Below are 22,232 nucleotides of genomic sequence, written 5' to 3' on the forward strand. Positions count from 1 at the left end.
TATTGCGGGGCGCCCGGTGGCTCACCGGTTAGAGCGCATACCATTAAGGCTCAGTCCTGATCGCAGCGACCCGGGTTCGATTCATGCCCGTGGTCCTTTGCTGCGTCATCTCCCCTCTATCTTCCACACCTTCCTGTCTATCCCGTTAAATAAATCTTTATAATAAGATAAAACAAAGATGCTTATTGTGACTAGAAGGAATCAAATTAAAATGGGTGACAGTCCATTTTGATTGAATGTAACACAGAATAAAACCCCAACCTTCATCAAACTCGTTGTTTTGTCCGTGTGTGTAACCGAAAGTTGACAGCATTCTCCAGCCAACGTGTTGTACTTTGAGACGGCGTGATTCCACACCTCATTTGGAACGGCAGCCGTCCATTATCACCAGCTCATTGTGTTGCGTATAAGAGCCGCGGGGGAAACGTGTGTTCCCACACTGACTACAATTATCTCCTGTCTGCGGCGTGGAGCGCCGCGTGGCGGGCCATGCATACAATCCACGACTGTCCGCCGGCGGCCCTGCTGTCCATCTTCACACCGTGTGACTTTAAGGACTGCGATGCCGAAGTGTGTGTGTGGGTGATATGTAAACCAAAGCAGTTCCTGTGTAGCACATTATATAGCACTTGCTGTTGGCACTAACATCAAGTTCATCAAGTTTATCTGTCAACTTCCCAAACCACGGTTATGGAATTTGGAGTGGTATGACTAAGTGAAATGTCAGCGATAAAGAGATTAAGGGGTTATGTTTAGCACTGTAAGAATAAAAAAGGCATTGCATGTTTAACTACTTTTTCAAGAGCTGTTGATTCTGTAACATGTTCTACTTGTTTAAATTCATGTACATGTAAATTAGGTAGTATTCTTGTCTTCTATGGACGCATATCGACATAAGTCCAGCTCTATAGACGTGAATATACTTGTCACATGTTTTCTTGTGTGTATATTTTATTTATTTATTTATTTGTCTTCAGTTAATTAATTCCTAATTAATTGTTGATTAAGGTTGAACTCTTTTGCAACCCCATCGTGCTCCGCCTAAATTCAAAAAGTTCCGTAGGTTGCAGCTCGATGACTAAATGGTAAATGCTAAAATGATTAGGCTTTATTTAAAGGGTGGGTAAACATTGTGTAATCCTGTCGGATTATGTTTTTCCTGAGGCCAAGAGTGTTCCAGTATATCATTATAGAACATCTTTGAGAGCTAAAACTCTGCTATCGCTCTAGTATCATCGCCTGCCTCTTGCCTCCCCCGGGCGGAGACCATGATTACACCACTAAAAGGCAGGATGAAAACGAACCTATTGCAATCAACATTGTCATCAACAAAACTGATGATTTCTTAGTGACACGACCTCACCCGTGCACAACAAACAACCCATCGTGGAGGAGGAGAGGGTGGGGAGGTGGGGGGCCGTTGGAGGTCCGACCGCGGTTCTCTTTGATGCCCCCCGAACTCCCGCAAGGCATCAGAATCCTGTACGCCGGAAGACTGGTTCGACTGACCTTTTATCGATTTTCCCTCCATGGCTTCCTACGATGACATTCTCATTCCAGGGCCGCTATTGAGAGAAATCGATGGGGGTCGTAAGATTGATGTGGCTATTGAAATTTTAATTTTTTTAGAAATGTTACAGGCCCTGATCTCGGAAGGTCACTCATCCAGTCTGTTGGGCTCACTGTCCCCTGCCCCGGAACGATCGGGGATGAGGTTTAAGTTGAGCTGGAATCCTGCGGGCCACCGCAAAAAAGTCGTGACCCATTCAATTTTGACGCGGAACGAAATATCATCCCCAATGAAACGTGACTGAAAGGTCTCCGGTGCTGGCCTTTCTTCCTGCCGCACACACACACAAAGAAAAGAAGAAAAGGAGAAAAACCCATAGTGACAAACAAATGAAACCATGAACAAAATTCCTTCCAGCTCCTTCCAGTCTTTTCACTCAGTATATCGTTCCAGTAAAGCGCGGCAAAAACTCATTCTGTCCCTTGATTCATCAGCTCCATTACACCCCTCTCCTCCTCCCCATTTAGTGGTGAGTAATATGCAGGTGGTAACCCCACTGATTCCCGTCCTTCTGAGTCTAATCTCCCCACATCAGCAGCTCCAGCTGTGCCTTCTCTTCTCTGTCGCCGGGACAACGACGTTGGTAAGGAGGGAGGATAACCCAGGTGGACAGGATGGTCTAGGGTTTAGATAAGATGGGTCGCTAGATTATTAATCCCAGATGGGCCATTTTGGTGCCTCAGCAGAAAGTACCAAGCAGTATGACAAAATTTTAAGTTATAAAAATGTAAAAAGGGTAAAACTACAAACTGTGGATTCCCAGCTAAAGGGTAATGAGTTCCAACCACAATGTTTGCACTTTGCAGACCTCTAGCAAGATGCCCTAACCTTAACCCTTACCGGTTCCAACAGTTAGTGTCGAGGAATTACAAGGATTTCCAAGAAGTGAATAAGAAACGCAGACAGAGAATCAGCAATTGTTCAATTTATGTATGTACCGAGAGAGGTGTGTTCAGCTAAACATTCTTTGCAGTGATCAGAGAGGAGGAGAGGTGAGAAGAGGCAAAGCATAATGAGCAGGGAGGGAATGAGAACATTAAATGTTTATGTTTAATGCTGAATGTTTATGTTTTAACTGTCTGTGTGTGAACTGAATGTAGACAAAGAGTGAGGGTTGTCTGCTAACCAGGGGTCAGGGAGCTCTGTGCTATTTAGCGTTGGAGTACTAGCTATGATCATGTGTTTTATCAAAGTAGGGCTGCACAACCAATTGCATAGTCATTTAAATCATGACTTTGGCTTCTTCAATAAGTTCATCTTGAAAGGCAGCTGTCAATTAATAATAAATAAAATGCTACATTTAATGAAATCATTCTAAAATCTGATGTTGAATGCCCATAACATTAAAATCAAACTACAAACTGTTACAACTCAGCATTTTTTTTATTCTTATTTTTCTTTATAAACAGGAGGCACCACAGAATATGATTGAATCGTTAATCTGTTAATCACAATGTATAATTGCGATAACGCATAAAAAATTGGGTTTCTAACGGAAGACTGACCAATGCACTATGTATATGATGATGTCAGCTTTGTAAGCAAATATAATGTAGAATATAATATGGTTATGTAGGATCAGGTTATAGGCGGTGGACATGGGGATCGAACCCAGTATTATTTGGGAGTCAAACACCCTTGCCACTACTAGTATCAGTCCCCCACAAGGCTGTATTTATTATAGGCTGAAAAGTAAAGCATATCATGTGCCATTGGGTTGTACACTTATCAACCCAAAACGTCTTGGGATACCACATTCTCACTCTGAGTTCGTCAAAAACGACGCCAGGGGTTTCGGCGTCAACTGCTGATGCAAAGGGTGTCCTTGTGCATCTTCATTCGATGCAGGGGGTTTGTAATCCCTCCACGACGATATCTGACGGCCAGGGAAAGCGCTCCCGCAAATCTTATTTTCGTAGGATGGTAGGGGCAATTACCACCTTTTTGGGTTAGGGTGGTTAGGGTTAGGGTAAGGGTTAGGGTAGTAGTGGATAGAGTTAGGGTTAGGGCAGTAGTGGTTAGGGTTAGGATTAGGGTAAGGTTTACGCACGTAGTGGAGGGATTACATTGTAATGACTTGAAAACCACCTGCGTCGAATGAAGACGCACAAGGACACCCTTTGCGTCAGGTGTCGCCACCAAAAGCCCCTGACCAAGCGTCGATTTTTGACAAACTCGGAGTGAGACTGCGTTGTTCTAGCATAGCATTATAATCTGGCAGTGTTATAGCCCTGCTATAAAAAGGAATGGAATACATCTGTCACCGCTGAATGAGATCGAGGTTACTGTGGCGATGCATATATTGGGGCCTCTCTGGGGTTTCAAGAACCAGGCGGCACAAGGAGATGGAAGAAAACCATCTTCTCCATCGATGGAAACGATTGTGAAAGTACCGTATTTTTTTTACCGTGTTTTTTTCCCCAAGCCATCGTGGTTGTTACCAACCAGCACAAACGTCATATTAATCCTGTTGTTGTTGTTGTTGTTTGTTTTAGCCCAGTCGTTCAAGGAGTTCTCCCAGCTGTTGAACACTGTGGAAGAGGAGCGAAGACGATTGGTAAGAGCTGCTTTTTATCTCCGGGGTAACTCTGAAACAGTCCTGTTTTGAAGCTGTTGGCATTTGCACCTCCTATAAATACTACTGTGCTTTGTTTTCCTCTACCTCTAATATAATTCATTCATTTTTTGAAATTAAATAAAAAAACTGACCAATTAAACCAGGTTTTCTTTTAAGTTTTCCCACTTATTTTTCTAACTCTTTGTCTTATGTCTGTTGTATTTATATATTTATGAGTACAGAATGCTGCTTTAATGCTTGTTTACACTGTTTGACCCATTGCACTAGACAAAACAGCCTTTTTAACGAGATCCATGTAGAGAAGCAAAAAAACGTCCGTGCCATTAGAGACCATGTACTCGACTCTCACAGTCAGTGGTTACCAGGGATGATCATGTGACTATGTAACCAGCGCTCGCTGTGTTGCGCGTCCAGCAGAGTGCATGTGGACTTCACTGCAGGGAGCGCTAACCGCTAACCGCGGCGTTGCAGGCCCTCGCCCACTTCCCTTCTGCCCTGTACCAGGCAGATCTCTCTCTCACTCTCTCTCTCCCCCTTTCCATATCCCTCTTTATCCCCCCTTCTCTCTCTCTCTCTCTCTCTCTCTCTCTCTCTCTCTCTCTCTCTCTCTCTCTCTCTCTCTCTCTCTCTCTCTCTCTCTCTCTCTCTCTCTCTCTCTCTCTCTCTCTCTCTCTCTGCCTCTTTCTCTAAGGATCTTTAGGATTTTAGTAGCAGTATGAATAGCCACAAACGCATGTAATTGGATTTATTGCTTTCCTACCTCAAAATTAAGTTATTATTAGCTCTGTCCATGAGCCAGAACATTCACTATTCACTATTCTCTATCTATTCTCTATTTGTCTTTAATGCTGAATTAAAGCACAGCAAATTCATCTCTGTGTTATAATTAGCAGTCAATTTTAGGTGTGATATTTACGATATTTAGGTGTGAGTGTTTTGCGCCTGTGTACAGAATGTGAAAATGAGTGAAACAATTAAATACTTGAACTTCAAGTACCCACCGAATAGCTGATCTGTAAGCTACTTGCTTTGACCTGGTGTTCACTGAGTTAAACAATTCAGTACCATTGGTCCTGAAGTTAATGGGAGGAGGTATTCGATCCAAGACCCCCTTACCAGCAGATAGAACAAGGGAACTTATTTTTTCGTTAAATCAAATGTATGACGCAGATGTCTCTCCCTCCCACCTTCACACTTGCTGGGTAGATGGGTCAATATATGCATCTCTCTCGCTCGGCGTCTGTCTGTCTGTCTGTCTGTCTGTCTGTCTGTCTGTCTGTCTGTCTGTCTGTCTGTCTGTCTGTCCGTCTGTTACACTATCAGTCACATTCTGTGGTAGAGAGGGGTTTGAATTTTAAGTCTTAAGTCCACCATACTTAAGAAACAGGACAGTGAGTTGAGCGCGGGGGGGGAGACGTTGAGCTTGGGACAGAGTCGAACCAGGGTCACTGCAAGGCATTTCGCCCACGTGGTAAGCGTGTTTGTGGGCTGAGCCAGCAGAACAAAAGACCTTCTGTCATGTGTCTCCGCGTGTTGTGTGTTCGCTCTCGCGACAGCGTTTGGTGATTTGTTACGCCTCGTGTGTTGTGTTTATCAGCTGGTGGGGGGGTTCAGCACAGAAGGGTAGCGGTCCGTCTGGACGTAAAATAACAGCAACAATAGCAGCACATGTTGGTCCCCGGCACTTTCATCTACAGCAAGGTTATACGATAGAGAAGCAACACAATCATCGGTTATGGGGTGAATATGAACAGACGCTGGGGGTGTTTCGGTGGGAATCCCGATCAACATGCAGGGAACGGCGGGGACGGCCTGTTTAACATGCAGCATGAGATATGGCGGGACTTCATAAGTGGAATGATGGGAAAGAGGAGAGGAGATGGGCCTAATTGGCAAGAAGCAGGATTTACAAAGCATGTGCACTAGTGCATATTTATCAGCCTATTATCACAAATGATATGAGAGCGCAAGGCCCTTGATTTAACAAGCAGGGGTCGAGGTGAAGTGCATCACAAACGCTGACACGGCAAAGTACCTTAACTCAGTTTGGCAAGATACCTTTTTATCACACAGGGATGCCAGGAGAACAATGCAAAGTCAATTCTCAGTGTTTACCAGGAATCGTTTGGATCAGACTATGTTCCTCCAGGGCCTCATTATTTATGGTCAGGGGAAAAAAAAGCTGCGGTATTCATGCAACTCTGAACAACGTCGTATGAAAGACATTCTGGGCAAGCCACCCATTGAGTTTTTCAGAACTAACACATTTGCTACAAAGTGTGAGGTGGGTTTTAACAAGACAATAGTGGAGCATCTTTGTATCATGCCCGATAATCACATGAGAATTTACACCCCAGAAGCCGCTTATACTGAAATAGTCAGCAGATGGCAGGTCTATTTGTAAAGTTGGAACGGTAGTGGTTAAACAAGCACAGATGCGCCAGCGGTAGCCAGACACAGGGAAGAGAGGAGAGAGTGGAAAAAAAGAAAGAAGGGAGTTTGTTAAATGTTGATCTTAATTTATGGGCTGTGAACTTACAGCAGCACCTTCTGAACTGAAACACTAGCACCCCTCCCCTGCCAGCCCTCCATTCTCACATCTGGACCACATCTTTGGGCTAAAAATAGTCTTGCTTCAGACAGAGCTCACACACACACACACACACACACACACACACAGACAGACACACACACACACACACACACACACACACACACCCTGTTGAACCCTGTGAAGAGAGAGATTGAGAGCAAGAAAGATCTGTGTCTCAAATGACATCCACTCCCTCCTGTGTCTCTTTAACTAGCTTATACCTAAGGCAGTAGCATCGCTGGCGGCAGGTTTTGGCTGGAAGGCCAGTGTTTCTGCAGGGCTCGTCCGCCTCCGAGCCTTTGATTGTGTGTGTGCTCAGCGAGGAGCCAGGGGCCGAGATCTCCTCTTGCTTGTACACCGGCTGATTGCTTGTGTTATTCCTCGGGATGACTTATTGGATTCTTTCTTTTTCCAGAGGATCCTGCTCTAATTCCCCTGATGCTACGCCTTTCGAGAGAGAGAGAGAGAGAGAGAGAGAGAGAGAGAGAGAGAGAGAGAGAGAGAGAGAGAGAGAGAGAGAGAGAGAGAGAGAGAGAGAGAGAGAGAGAGAGAGAGAGAGAGAGAGAGAGAGAGAGAGAGAGAGAGAGAGAGAGAGAGAGAGAGAGAGAGAGAGAGAGAGAGAGAGAGAGCGAGAGCTATTGGGTGAGGGAGAGAGATGTACAGAGAGATATTGGTTCTGGTTGGTTTCAGACGGGGCTCAGCACCACTGGCTGTAGTTGGCGTGTGAGTGGAGGTGATGTCGGGTTGCCCCCCCTCCTCACTCCCTCATGGGAGGAAACCTTTAGTGACTCTCTCTCTGGCCAGGATGAAAATAGGCCTTTTTCTCTTGCTCCCCCAATTCTCCCTTTGTTCCTGTCATTATAACGGGCCAGAGTAAAGGTCATTGTGGCTGGCTCGTGTAAAGAAAGGCTCCTGCTTGAATGCCCATATTTTATAGCAAACAAATAGGATACAAATAAACAACATGGCGGCACTGTTTCAATATCCTGTTATACCTCTGTCCTGAATATGTGTTTTAAATATAATACAAATGACAATTCAATGCAAACTGAGAAGATGCAACGCTGAAGAATCTATTTTGAATAAATATGAATGAATATTCATATTTGTGAATATTAATGAATATTCATATTCTTGAATGTGAATATGAAGCTGCTTGTGGTCAGTGGTACAGAGCCTGGATGCTGGATACCTGCTCATATCTTTCGTACATGATTGGTACAGGATGGAGACCAGTTTTCAAAACCACTGTAAACATAACCCCTGACCCGTTACCGGAACCACACATTAGTTCTTTCAGTAACCGGTATTTCAGAACAATTTGACATTCACTTGTTTCCACACTGACTGACTCATTTTAGAAATCACAGCGTAGCTGTCATAACAATATCAAGAGAATCTGCAGTTGCAGAATAGAAAAATATTTCATATTTTCTATGTGACTAGAGTCTGCATAGCAGTGGTTCAAGCTGTTATTTAAAGGTACGCTCATGTTGCAAGCGTTCACCATTCTTTCATCTTCCTCCCTACAAAACAAATCACAGCTCTGTTAGATTCCATTCTGGTGTTTTTTGGAGGAACGTCAAAGTCCCCGCCACGGTTCCCAGGGGTCCACCGCTTCCTGTCCTGTCATCTCCTCTTTATTTCCCATGGCGAGCACGAATTTTCATTAAGCACTGTTTACGTCTTTCTTTCCCGAACCACCGGCAGAACACAGGGAGCGAGCTGATTCATCTGCGGCCCAACAGTTTCAACCCGTTTCCACAGAATGTGTCTGTTGGTTTGTGTGTTTTTTGTTTTGTTTGTTGGCTCTCCTGCCTCCGTCGTTCCTACAGCTCCGCTCTGACGGCCGAGAACACGTCTAGCTCCCTGGGCCGTAAAATGGAGAAATCCCCGCTGACCCTGGCATACCTTAGCCAAACAAAGGCAGCCATTGTTCCCACAAGCCTCCAGCCGGTCGCGTGAAGATAAAATAAAGTAAAATGAAAGGAAAAAAAGAGGGAGAAAAGGGAGAAAACAAGGCTCATGTGCTACTGTGAAGCTTGGCTAGTTACCTTTCAAGGTATACTTACTCAATCACTTACTCAATCACGTGCCCATGTCAACCTCGGCCGTGTGGTTGTTGTGGTTGTCAGTTGCTGATGATGAGTCTACTCATTGCTCAAGTTGTGAATGGTGTAATGTGCTTCCCACAATAAGATCTAAGATATACAAATACACACACACAACCCACTTACACAATCAAGTACACACACACACACACACACACACACACACACACACACACACACACACACACACACACACACACACATACAACATACACACAAAAAGAGACTAACCACATTGTGTTTAGACAGCTAGGTAATCCTCCTGCCTAATGGGGGAGTATTATAGGGTACAGATTATGTGTTTTGTCTTCAGTCACAAATTCTCTGTGTTGCCGGTACAACAACATTCATTTTTAATGTATAATTAGTTGGAAAATGTTTCGTTTTCTTTCCTCGACTTCCACTGAAAACTCTTGGTGTTTAACATTTAGTTTAGTTTATTGTTGCCCACATCAACTACACACACATCTATCCTACACTCATCACCATCACCATCGTCATCCTTTCTTCCTTTCTTCATCCATCCTTTCATCCGTCATAATTTCTCCAGATTCCCACCAAAACGCAGACACACACACACACCGAACACACTCCTTCGCACGCGTTCGCTTTGTCTTCGCCTGCAAAAGACCCACTCGGGTCATCTCCACTGTGTCTGATAAAGGTGAGCCCTGCCAGCGGACAGGGGGGGGGTCCATCCTGATAAACCAGCTCTGTTTCTCTCACCCCCCCCCCACCATCCCTGGGACAAGAGTATCTGACCCAGCTATATCATCACAGAGCGGCTGACCCATTTCTCTAGCTGTGTGTGTGTGTGTGTGTGTGTGTGTGTGTGTGTGTGTGTGTGTGTGTGTGTGTGTGTGTGTGTGTGTGTGTGTGTGTGTGTGTGTGTGTGTGTGTGTGTGTGTGTACGTGTGTTGTCACATCCGTCCTAAGGTCACACATTCCAGGGGCGGGAGGCTTTTTCTTTTTTTGTTTTACTGGTTGAGACAGACTGGTGGTGTGTGTGTGGGAGGACTGGTTGCTGAAGGGGGATTTTGAATATCTTTCCAATGACATAAGTAGGAACTGGATCCCACGGTGGCACACACACACACACACACACACACTGTTTATGTTCAGCGTATAAATAGTAATTCATAGTAAGATCAAGGTTCAAAATATACCCATACACAGTCTTGGCTGGCTGTCTGTCATCCATGTTTGCTAGGATCTATCCTCTGCTGGTGGTGTTAAAATGGTAGAGTTGTTGGTTGTTATTTATTAACTGGTGTATGCGACACGTATGAGACACAGATATACAACGCCTAGCCTTGGAGCCTGTCTGAGAGAATGGAAAGGGCAGCTTCCATACAAACCCGTCCCTTGTCACAAAGAAGGCCATTAAAAACTTCAGTTTAGATGCTTTTATCCAAAGCAATACAGTGAATTCAGACACAAGGAGCAAAAGGCTTCTCCTCTATACACACCATCGGCACTATCATTTCCAGGCCCAGCAAAACATCTACAAATAAATTACATTTATTTTCAGTTAACGTTGCCATGTATTTTGGCCTGAATAGCTCTTTTATTGTGTGCTTATAAAAGTTGTACTAATTATCAATAAGGCATTTGAAATGACATGAAATTCTGTTGCTGCACCGTGTAATGATTTGAACTGCTGCAAAGCTGCAGTCAACTGCTTTCCCCCGTGCAAACTCACTCCACATACACTAGCATGCACACATGCCTGGGCATGCACATACACATGCCTACTATGCTCAGATAAGCACTGACCTACGCAACACACACACACACACACACACACACACACACACACACACACACACACACACACACACACACACACACACACACACACACACACACACACACACACACACACACACACACGGCCATCATAGTAGGTCTGTATTTTTAAAGGTCACATCACAAAGTTGATGAGCAGCGGGAGCTTTTGATCCATCACAATGAAGGCTGTTATGTTTACAGTGCATTTTACAGGTTAATTACATTCAAGAATCACAGCACACATCTTACAGCAGCTGCCCTTTAACAGGCAATACTCATTCTGATTTGGTTTTTAGTTATTGGTGTAAATGCTGATGATATTATAATTGGGTGCCGCTGTATATTTTCAGCCATGATGAATTTCAGGACTATGAAGGTCGGGTTAGGTACGATGATACTTTTATGTAATGAGGGTACCGCATTTAAAATGAATGTGTTTGAGCATGTTTCACACCTTTGGTAGCCCTGCCAGAATGAGGTGCTTAGAGGGATTTCTTGAAATGTATTTTCAAGGGGAAGAGGCACTCAGAGCACATCTTCCATGAAAGAAACTCATCCCCGAGTACAACTAGCTCAAAGTGAGCATCAAATTACAAATTAATGTGTTCAGATTGTGTAAAAGTTACACAAAGCAAGAGTGGGAAGGGAGATGTAATATTGTATAATATTGTATATTGTTGTAATATTATTAGTTGAAATGTTGGAATTTCATCAGAAAAATCTCCTTGAAAGTTATGTTAGATTTGTTATATTAGATTTGGATTTAAATATGATGATACGATATGATCATGATATATATACTGTATATATATACGACAATATGATATGTTGGGAGGTGCAAAAGAAAATGTAATTTCATGGTGTCTAATAGAAATTTGAAAGACCGTCTGGCTAGCTCTGAGACGACACAACACCGCAATCCCGAGCCAACAGACTTACCCAACGAAGCACTTTGCAACCACACCTCCAACCGTCCAAAAATTGTTGCAACATGAGTTGAGACATCCACTGTTAGCCAATTCCTGGAGATTCCAATGAAATTGTTCAATATTGTGAGAAACGGACAATCAATATGTTGTCATTGGAAGGTGACCAGGTATTTTCAACAGATGACCGCCACAAGATGGAGTTTTAGTACTCAAAGAAGAAATGTAGAAATGAAGAAATGTATCCAACCAATTACAATAATGCAAAACACTGCATGCTACCTCCACTAGTTCTCAGCCTGGAGAGTTTTCAACCTTGAGTGTTTAGGCAGGTCATGTGCATTTAAAAGGGACAATTTTCCTTGTTGTTGTTTATACTCTTCTCTTCCTCTGAATTTTAAGAAGGCTCACTGGAATGTGTTTTCCACAGTCTGGAGCCTCATCTTATTTAGGCAATTTAAAAGGCAATCGAGCCTCCTGCTACCACACATACGCACGCACGCACGCATGCACGCACACAATAATATACTCTGGGTCTCTAAACAACCGTAAACATTTACATTACTGCGGCCAAACTACACAACAGAGGCATACTGGACTGGACAGATGGCTATGTCAAGTATTTGACCAGACCGGCTGTATCGTAACGATGCTAGTTTTCTTGTTATCTTTGGATAATAAAAAATCCATAATTGTTTCAAGCCTATAAGCAACATGCACCGACACGGTTTACAGCGACGCACTAGATTCATAACAACCGCTTGTTGTATTTTGACATATTGATCAAAAGACAGGCTACGCCCTCAGTATGTCTGAGTGTACAGGTGTATTATGGGATGTATTTGACGCAGGTGTAATTCATTTTTCTGTTGTCTGAGGACTGCTGTCTGGCATAATCCAAGACCAGGGCAATAGTTCAATATTATGGGTCTTACAGTCTGAGTGGTATTGAATGGCCATATAAAGATATTGACTTATCGTCCTGTTTTGTAGACAGAATTGATTATGAGCCGGGGAGATGACATTTAAAGACCAAATACGAGGTTAAAATGTCTGAGAGAAAGGGAACACTGTCTGATATGCCGCTATTAAATTACCATAAACTTCAATATAATGACCCCCAGTTGCACTATTTTCAATAGCATTAGGAAGTCAGAACCATCTTGTGATAAAACTATATATATATATATATATATATATATATATGTCATTGGGTGGATGTTTTTTGTGCACACCATTTTACTTGCACTTCATAACCGTATTCTAATGATTATAATATTATTATTATTATAAAAAAATAACAATTCCATTTGGTTGATGGTTTCACAGCATTTGATATTTTTTCATGCACAAATAGTACTAATTATAGTAATCATTTCTTGATGAATATCTTAGAAATATATTAAATTTGGTGAACGCTTTTATCCAGAGTGTCTAACAATAAAGTGAGTGCATAAACTCTTGGCACGGGTGGAAATATGGGAGATATATTAATATTTTGTCAACATTAAAATTAGTAATAAGGCCATAAGCATGGTGTTTTTCTTGAATCATAACTAGCTAAGTTGTAGCAGCAGCGGTTCCAACTGTATTTTAATAAACTAGAAGTGAAATGTTTAGGTGTGACAGCCCGGATCCTCTTCCTCTCCTGTGACCTTCTGGGAATTTTAAGATTGATCTTTGCTTGAGGAATTGAAACGACCAAATTTAACCGTCTGTAGGATTGACATGAAAAGTTCTGAATAGATTTAAATGAAACGCCATAAAATTCTCACAGTAAACACTGTTATAATATTAGAAACCTTAAGTTTAGTCTCCAAGAAAACTACACTCAGTCTTTAGAAAGCATGCTTGTCTCTTGACAGTTTCACTAAACAATTCCCTAGTAACAAGAGTCAAAATGTTTAGAAATTGGACTGAAGGAAGCTGAAGTCTGCTATGTTTCCACTTTCCCCTCATAGAGTTATGTGTAACTCTTTAAAGCAGGTTACATGGCTCTGTTGTGAAAGTTGAACTGGAACTATGAATAGCCAACATTCTGTTGAACTGAAACTTGATTTCAGTCACATGGTGGGAACAGTGTCAGTCACAGTGGGAACCATGTCTTCTCCTTTGATCCATTTTGTTATGGATATTTTTAGGATAATTGTGCATGAAATATATTCAAGACATATTGACATTATAACATTAACCTCCTTCAGACAAAAGGTGTACTCTCTAACGTTATAAAACCGCCATCAAATATATTTTAAAAGTAGGGTACTTTGAAAAATGACTTTTTTTATGAATCCGTCCAAATTGACCTATTTTGATGGACCAAAATACTAGGAATCCACTATCTATTCCAGACAAATAATATGCATCTAAACTACCCCGTAGTAGCAAGGCCTCTCCACAGAACAATAAAACCCCTAAGAAATAAAGTGAGGAGGTGGTGTCAGGAGTAATCCCCTGTGTGTGTGTGTGTGTGTGTGTGTGTGTGTGTGTGTGTGTGTGTGTGTGTGTGTGTGTGTGTGTGTGTGTGTGTGTGTGTGTGTGTGTGTGTGTGTGTGTGTGTGTGTGTGTGTGTGTGTGTGTGTGTGTGTGTGTGTGTGTGTGTGTGTGTGTGTGTGTGTGTGTGTGTGTGCCCTCCATGTAGCGATCCTTCTGATCTGATATTCTGACCGGGGGAGGAAGTGGCAGCAGTGGGCGTGTGAGTAGGAGACCCAGCGTTGCGTTGGCGTTGCCTCCTGTGAAGACGGGTAATGAAACCCACTTCGTGGTTCCGCATCCGCTCGGCTGCCCCGTTACGCTCGCTCGCACGCATGGATTTAATCCTGGCCAGCGCGCCGCAGCCACGTCGAGTTTTAACTCAAACCAAATCCATTCCGCTCTACCCATGAAACATACCGACGTCTTTCTCCCAAGTCGGAATGCGAAACTCCGGCAAAAAAAAAAAAAACCCAGTTCATTGGAAATTAATTGGCAGAAACCGATGTGGGTGATCTTTGATCGTTGAAAGGACTCATTCTGCTCCGCCGCTTGCAGCCGTACGCCTGCACACGGGAGAATGAAGTGGTCAATTATAGGCAGACAAGTTAATGTCACTCACAATGTGCACCTGTGTTCTGTTGCGCCTCGCATGCTGAACTCGGTTGCACTTTGCCTGGCAGTTGGAGTCGAACTGAAACATTATCTGACAACCGTCGTGGTGAATTGAATTCTAATCGGAGATGTCGTCCTTTTTAATTTGAAAGCTTTTCAAATGCGAGACATGGACATGAAATTTGTTTAATTTTAGGTGAACAATGCAGCTATAAAGGTGCGTTGACAAGTGAAAAACATGTCAAGGTAGTGTTGTTTTGTCATGCCATGTGTCCGAAAATAATGGTTTCAAAAAAGGAAATGTGCAGGGGCATACTTGTATGTGTCTGTGTTCATGTGTACTACTATCCTCCTAGTTTTGGCTCAGTTTATCTTCTTTTTCCTAAGAAACGTAGATAAACGGTGTGTATGATCACAAACCTACAGGCTCATAAACGTAATGAATTCTAGAGAACTAATTCCTCAGTGATTAAAGCTTAAAGAAATAAAAGCACTTTGTAATTATGCTCCAGTGTTGGGTGTGGAGGGAAGAGGAGATTTTTGGTGTGTTGACAAACCCTGGGTCTACTCTGTTATTGAAGACGGACAGATTTATGTACTAGAACCCAAACTCTGCCTGATCCTCCTTTGGATAGTAAAAGCGAGCTGGAGCTAGATAGAAGAATAGAGCAAGCAGGCGAGGGAGAGAGAGGGTAATGGAGAAAGAGAGCGAGAGGCAAGAGAAATGGGGGGGAGAGGGATATGATGCTGTCCAGGAAGTTACTAGTCCGTCTCAGTGACAGCTGAGATAGTGCAGGTATTTTATTCTTGTGATATAGCCCAGGTACTTTAGGTGGATGATAGAGATCAGACTTTAGTTTATCACACATACTCAGCCTACAGAATAACACCCTAAATCATGCTAAGGGCCATGCCAGTGATGACTTCCCTCCTCCTCTCTCCCCCCCCTTCTCCCTCAACTCTTTATCTTGCTCTATCGGCCCTGCTTCCCTCCCTCTTTATCTCTCTATTTCCCCTTCTCCCCCTCCCTAGCACATCCACACACACACACCGAACATCAAAGCCAAAGCCAGTCCCTAGCGGGGATGTCACCTGTATGCCTGATTGATTATGGTGATACCGGCGAGGTTCAGGTGTAGTGGTCAGTGACTCCCAGCTGAAAGGTTGTCTGTTCGATTCCCAAAGTCTGCGGTTGACACGTTGGCATCCTTGAGCCAGATGCCCTCTCTCCCCCCCCCCCATCTGCTCCGTAATGACACCTATCTCAAATAATTCCCGCCCAGTCACTTTGGCTAAAGGTGGATAAACTGCTTGTTCGCGGCGCGTTTAGAAAACGGGCCTGAGCAGGGGCTGTAATTGGCCTCATATATCAGCTCTTATCTATCTGAGCCTGGGCCTGGGTGGGAGGCTTTGCCTGCCCCCCGCTCCACTTTATAAGCCACCCAGGCCTAACTCTTCCAGGGGGAGGTGTGCAGGGATTGTGCCGACATACCATTAAAATGGAAACGTTTCGGGGACTCTGCCGTTGTGGAACTCACTCATTTACTGTTCACTGTGACGGTTAGCCATTTAGCTGCAAAGTGTCTTACAGTTAATTAAAATATGTGTAATTAAGGAACAGCTAGGGGGTTAGGGAATCTTGCTTCAAGAAAACTACAGGTTAGAGTAAAATTGGAGCGAGAATATCTCAGCTGCGAGTCAAACAACCCAGCCGGTCCAGCCCGGCTGGGTTTGTGAACATAATGAAACGGCGTTGGCCAACATTGACCAACATCTTCCAGTAGGGCGTATGTGTTTGTCGGGTCAGTGTGTCAGCAGTGCCTTACCGCACTGCAGAGAAACCCAGACACAATGAGGACCGCGGTCAGCTGGACAAGAGACATGAATGAATGAAGTGGTCCTTTGCGCCGGAAGATTCCACTGATCGATCTGTCTTTATGGCCAACCCTGTGTGATGAAAGAAGAAGAAATGTGATGATATTACGCAGTAATAGACTAGACAGTAGACTAGACAGAGTGCTAGACAGACAGACAGAACCACAGACCAGACCAATAAATAGCTAATGAATTATTCAATAATCCTATTTTACCCCAGGTAATAGAGGGCAGGATAGTGAATTTGTGATCTAGGCTGTTCCATTCCAACACAGTCTCACCCCTATTCGTCAGATATTGACGATTTGCCACGTACCCTCTTCGTCGTTGAACGACGTCTAGGGTACCCTAGACGTCTAGGCTATCATCCGATAGTTTTGACCGCAAATACCTCTTCGTCTGAAGGGGTTGTTGACGGGGAGGGGGGGGTTGGACACACACACACACACACACACACACACACACACACACACACACACACACACACACACACACACACACACACACACACAGTATCACGCCAAAGCGTGAAATAGATACGTTGGTCCACCTCGCAAAGCGTTTCACGCTTTGCCTGATCAAAGAGTGAAGAGTACACGCTTTCTTCCGCCCATCTAAATGAATGGAGGAATAGCACCAACAGGGGGCGAGACGTTCTCCCAGCATTAGGTGAAATGTTTACGTAGTCTTTATTATCTGAAGAGGAATTGCAATATTTTAGGGCAGATTCAATAATGTTGTTTCTAATAACATTTCTAGCGAAAAATATATTTTTAACTTGCATAATCTTCAGTCAGTGAATGTGTCTGATCTTTAGTTTGATAATTGATATATTTTTTTCGGTCTCGCTAAGGATGTTTCAATGACGTCAGGTTGCCTCAGCTTGAAGAGCACACCTGTTTGCCTGCTTAATGGAGGACTACCAACAGGGGGCGATAATTAATGTCACTGTCAACAACGCAACAAGCAGCGTTGAAGGATTAGAATCTTCGATCTTCCGATCCAACACCATGTCCCAATTACAATTAATTACAATACAATTAACAATTACAATATGTTCCTCATAACATAGCAACCGTCATAGCAACCATGTTATTATAAAGTATGTCCGCCATTTTCACATTAAAAAATCCTAATAACTATCCAATAGGAAAGACGCTCACAACGTCTACTAGAGCTGTAGTCGGGTTAATACAGGAGTGAATGGGCTGCTGGAGCACCCGCTCTGAACGTCAAACATCGACGGGGATGGCATTACGTTGTAGTGAATTGAATCCCTTCTCCGTCTGCAGGAGGCGCCAAAGGGTACCTTTCCCGTCAGTGACTGTCGCTAAAGTGCCCTTGCCACTAGTCGGGATTTGACGTTCTCGGAGTGAGACTGTGTTGGATCGGAAGATCGAAGATTCTAATCCTTCAACGCTGCTTGTTGCGTTGTTGACAGTGACATTAATTATCGCCCCCTGTTGGTAGTCCTCCATTAAGCAGGCAAACGGGTGTGCTCTTCTAGCTGAGGCAACCTGACGTCATTGAAACATCCTTAGCGAGACCGAAAAAAATATATCAATTATCAAACTAAAGATCAGACACATTCACTGACTGAAGATTATGCAAGTTAAAAATATATTTTTCGCTAGAAATGTTATTAGAAACACGTTTAATGGTGAATCTGCCCTAAAATATTGCAATTCCCCTTCAGATAATAAAGACTACGTAAACATTTCACCAAATGCTGGGAGAACGTCTCGCCCCCCGTCAACAACCCTTTGCGTCAAAATCCGACGAAGAGGTATTTGCGGTCAAAACTATCGGATGACCCTCTTCGTCGTTCAACGACGAAGAGGGGGTACCCTAGAGAGGGTACGTGGTACGGGGGTACCCTAGAGAGGGTACGTGGCAAATCGTCAATATCTGACGAATAGGGGTGAGACTGTGTTGTCCATTCCCTGCCAAACTGGACTGGCCTCATGGTCCACAGTCTACCTGCAGGCTTCCTAGGGGTCCTCTAGGGGTCATGATGCTCAGGGGCCTGTTCCATAATGACCTGTATCTGGATTTTAAGTCCCTTTGGGAAAAAAAAAGCGCCTGTAAAATGATTTAATAGTAAATTGTCTTGTTCTCCATCTTGCTTGCGCATCTGTTCTCTAGCTTTCATGTGTTCTATGTTTTCTTTGGTAACAATTTGATTCAGGCTACATTAATTAACCACTCATGAACATTAGTTAATGCAATGATTAGCATTATTATTTAGCAGTAGCATTTGCTAATGCTGTACAGCATTAGCTATTAAATAATATACAAATGAATACTTTAGTTAACATCAACACATGAACCATTAGATAACTTTGAATGACCTATTAGGTAATGCTTATTACTGCATTTACTAACGTTAATTAATGGTTAATTTATGTACCTTTGTGTTACCTATTTTATTTGATTGTGTTTTTATTTGCTCCTCAGATCCAGAACGCAGACGACGTGCTGATCACGCCGTTGGAGAAGTTCCGGAAGGAGCAGATTGGAGCCGCAAAGGCAAGACCCCGCCCACTCACCTACACATCCAGCCCCGCCCCCTTATGTCGACTCCACCCTTACGCACGCATGGTGCAGGAGGTGCTCTAGAGATGTAACTACCAAACCACCACTGTACTGTACTTTAAATGTGATCAAGGTGGACATAGATTTGGTCGTCACAGCTAAATAAAAAAACTCTTACTAATCCTAGACTTAGAATTGTCATATAGTATAGTAAAGCAGACAAAGATCCAAAGACCAAATGTAAAATGTTGGACTATGATGTTATATTAGCGGTAGACTAAAGACAACATTTCTCCTCTCGGCTCTGGAAGGGAAACATCAATCTCTTTCTTCTCTTTTTTTTCCATTCGCCATGTCCATTTCTTCTCGGGCCCTACTCAAGTTATCGCACATCTCTCTCTCTCTCTCTCTCTCTCTCTCTCTCTCTCTCTCTCTCTCTCTCTCTCTCTCTCTCTCTCTCGCTCTCTCTTTTTCCATCACAGTCCCAGTGTTATTGCTCCCATTCTCTCTGTTTACAAGATGGTTTCTTAAAAGCCAGAGCCAGTGTCACTCTCCGCCTCTCCTCACCACTTCCTCTTAATGGCTTCCTCTTCCAACTAGCGCCCCTCCCTCTCCTCCCCCCCTCCCCCTCCTCCCTCCTCCTCCACCCCTCCGCCTGCTAAACATTAGCCCAGCTGGGGGGAGATAAATAGATCACGAGTGGTGCGGGCAACTTTTCAAACCATTTTTCCAAGAATGGGCGGCGCAGCCTGGGCAGCCGACAGCATGACCCGTCCAATTATCGTCCCCGTCGTAACACATCAGAGACGCAGAGGCAGAGAGACACTGTGTCCTTATTTGGGAATGCTCACTGGTTCCCTCTCTCAGTCTCTCTCCTATGAGGTCATGCGGCGTGCCGGACCCAGTGCACACGCCACGCCACATGGTGTGCTACGCTGACTGTTTGCACCACGTCCAGAACACATACCATCTCATGCCCTTCTCCTCTGCTCGGCGGCCCTCTCCTCTCCCCTCCCCTCCTCTCCTCTCCTCTCCTCTGCTCAGTGGCCTTCTCCTCTCCTCTTCTCTTCTCTTCTCTTCTCTTCTCTTCTGCTCAGCGGCCCTCTCCTCTCCTATCCTCTCTTCTCTTGGCTGCTTCACACCACGCTTCGTCCCATCTGTTGGGGTGGAGGGAGCAGATGAAGAAGAATACCGATCAGAGCACGACAGCTAGTATAAAGGCTGAATATTCAAAACTCCTTGGTATTTCGTTACTAAGTTGGCATTCAGAGGATTTATTCCTGGGTTTGTATTCGTTTGTCTGTTTCCGTGTTTTTATTCAGAGGTCTTCATTCTGTCATTGTTAATTTAGTGCTGGTTTCTTAGCCAGGTCGCTCTTGTAAAACCAAAAGATAAAAAAGTGTTCTTGACCAGGCTTACCCGGTCAAATAAAGGAAGGATGCCTGACTTGTTTCGAGTGGGTCAGGACCGAGAGTAAATAAACAGATAAATGCAGAGCCGTGTTGGCTCATGGTCATTGTTCCAGCAACATCCCTTGGCAACGGTGGCTAGCATCAACTGTCCAAGGAGGAGAGCAGAGTACAAGCTGTGGGCATGTTCTGTTCGGTTTGTTGTGGAGGTAACCGTAGAGACCGCAGGCTCCGTCAGCATCAGCATCATCTGCTACTGTCAGCATCCTATAGTGTCAACAAGACACACTCCACCTCTACCTCGGACCCACACCTTGGGCCCCCGTGCCCCCACACGGAGCTGCTGATCTCTGGGTTACCTGCCGGAGCCAGCAGCCTGTCGACCACCTGGCTCCAAAGAATGGCTGGAAGTAGCGTATGAAGTATGTGTGTGTGCTTGTACATGTGTGTCCATGTGTGTGCATGTTATATATTGTGAGAGTGTGAGCTGTAAACATGTAGATGTAGAGGTCGGTGTATGCCCATTGCACTTGCACTTGTCCGTCCCTTGTAAGGTCTTAAGAATTGGCCCAGCCGAGGTTGTTTTCGGCCTGTTCCTTGTAGCGACCGCAGGTTCATTTCCAACTATTGATTCAGACACGTCAGTCGTCTCTTTCTTTCAAAAGACTTGGTCTGTCTTCCCTGTCCTGAGGCGTACAACGGCTCCTCAAAAATCTCTTTGTTCGCTCGGTCTGTCAGGAACAAGCTGAAACAGCTCCAGATGGGAGCCAGATAGTCACAGATTTACATTTACATTTACATTTAGGGAATTTAGCAGACGCTTTTATCCAAAGCGACTTACAATAAGTACATTTGTCATAAGAAGATGATCTTAGATAGGAGATTGTAGTCGTTCCACCAAGAGTTCACCATCACATGATCCCTGGCCCATAGCGGCCCCAGGGGATGGGGGGCCCCACCATTTGCAGTGACCGTACAAGAGAATCAGGGCATGTCAGAAAAGGATTTATGTGCAGAAACCGAGACCCGCAACGTCTGCCCCCCTTTGATCCCGTTAAAGTCTTTTTTTTATTTGGTATTTTCTATTATTTTGTATGTTCTCATGTTGTTGTGTTGTGTTTCTGATGGGTTCTCTATCACAGGATCACCCCGGCTTCAAAGCCATCTGGCTTATCCTCCCCAATGCAGCTTTATTTTACATTCACACCAGTGTTTTGTTTATTATAAAAAGGAGAGTGAGATAAGGAGAGAATGTGACAAAATAAAAGCCCCAAGGAGCGGGAAAAGAAAAGGAAAACCGCTAACAACAGAAAGACAAAGAGAAGAAACAGACAAAGTTAAAACTGAGAAAGTCGTGGGGAAGAAGCAAAGACGCAGAAGTGAATCTCTGTTTGTCCCCGTGGTGCCCTGTGTTGTCACACGAACACGCAGCAGCGGAAGCGAGGGAAAGTTCCCTCTCGTTATCATTCCGTTCAAAGTAAACAGGACATGACAATTCAACAGTGAGCGAGATTATTATGGTGGAGGCGAACATTAAAAAGGATCAAACTACTCTGGGCTGGATTGGAAACGGTTCCATGTTAAACTATGCATGGTTTCTGTTCAAACTCCAGCCACCGCTACAGATATACCAAGGAACAAACACACAAGAGCACTGGGCCATGGACTAATGGTCCAGTGCTGTTCTACGTGGACCAGAGTTGGGATTCAATGTCTTCCTTCCATATCAAGTTGTCTGTCATAAATTCAAGTTTTGACTA

The 22,232-nt window shown here is 44.0% G+C and overlaps 1 protein-coding gene across 3 annotated transcripts in view; it reads left to right on the forward strand.

Moving 5' to 3' along the window:
* The window catches only part of arhgap42b (Rho GTPase activating protein 42b), a 69,921-nt gene that overhangs the window by 17,844 nt on the left and 29,845 nt on the right, over nucleotides 1-22,232 (forward strand). For all 3 annotated transcript variants that reach the window (XM_084467358.1, XM_084467356.1, XM_084467357.1), the window contains exons 3-4: nucleotides 4,066-4,127; nucleotides 18,986-19,057. In XM_084467358.1, the coding sequence (XP_084323484.1) occupies nucleotides 4,066-4,127; nucleotides 18,986-19,057 (134 nt within the window). The remainder of the gene's footprint in view (nucleotides 1-4,065; nucleotides 4,128-18,985; nucleotides 19,058-22,232) is intronic.

Source organism: Micromesistius poutassou (assembly GCF_964030765.1).
Source record: "Micromesistius poutassou genome assembly, chromosome: 4".
In the NCBI taxonomy this organism is placed as follows: Eukaryota; Metazoa; Chordata; class Actinopteri; order Gadiformes; family Gadidae; genus Micromesistius; species Micromesistius poutassou.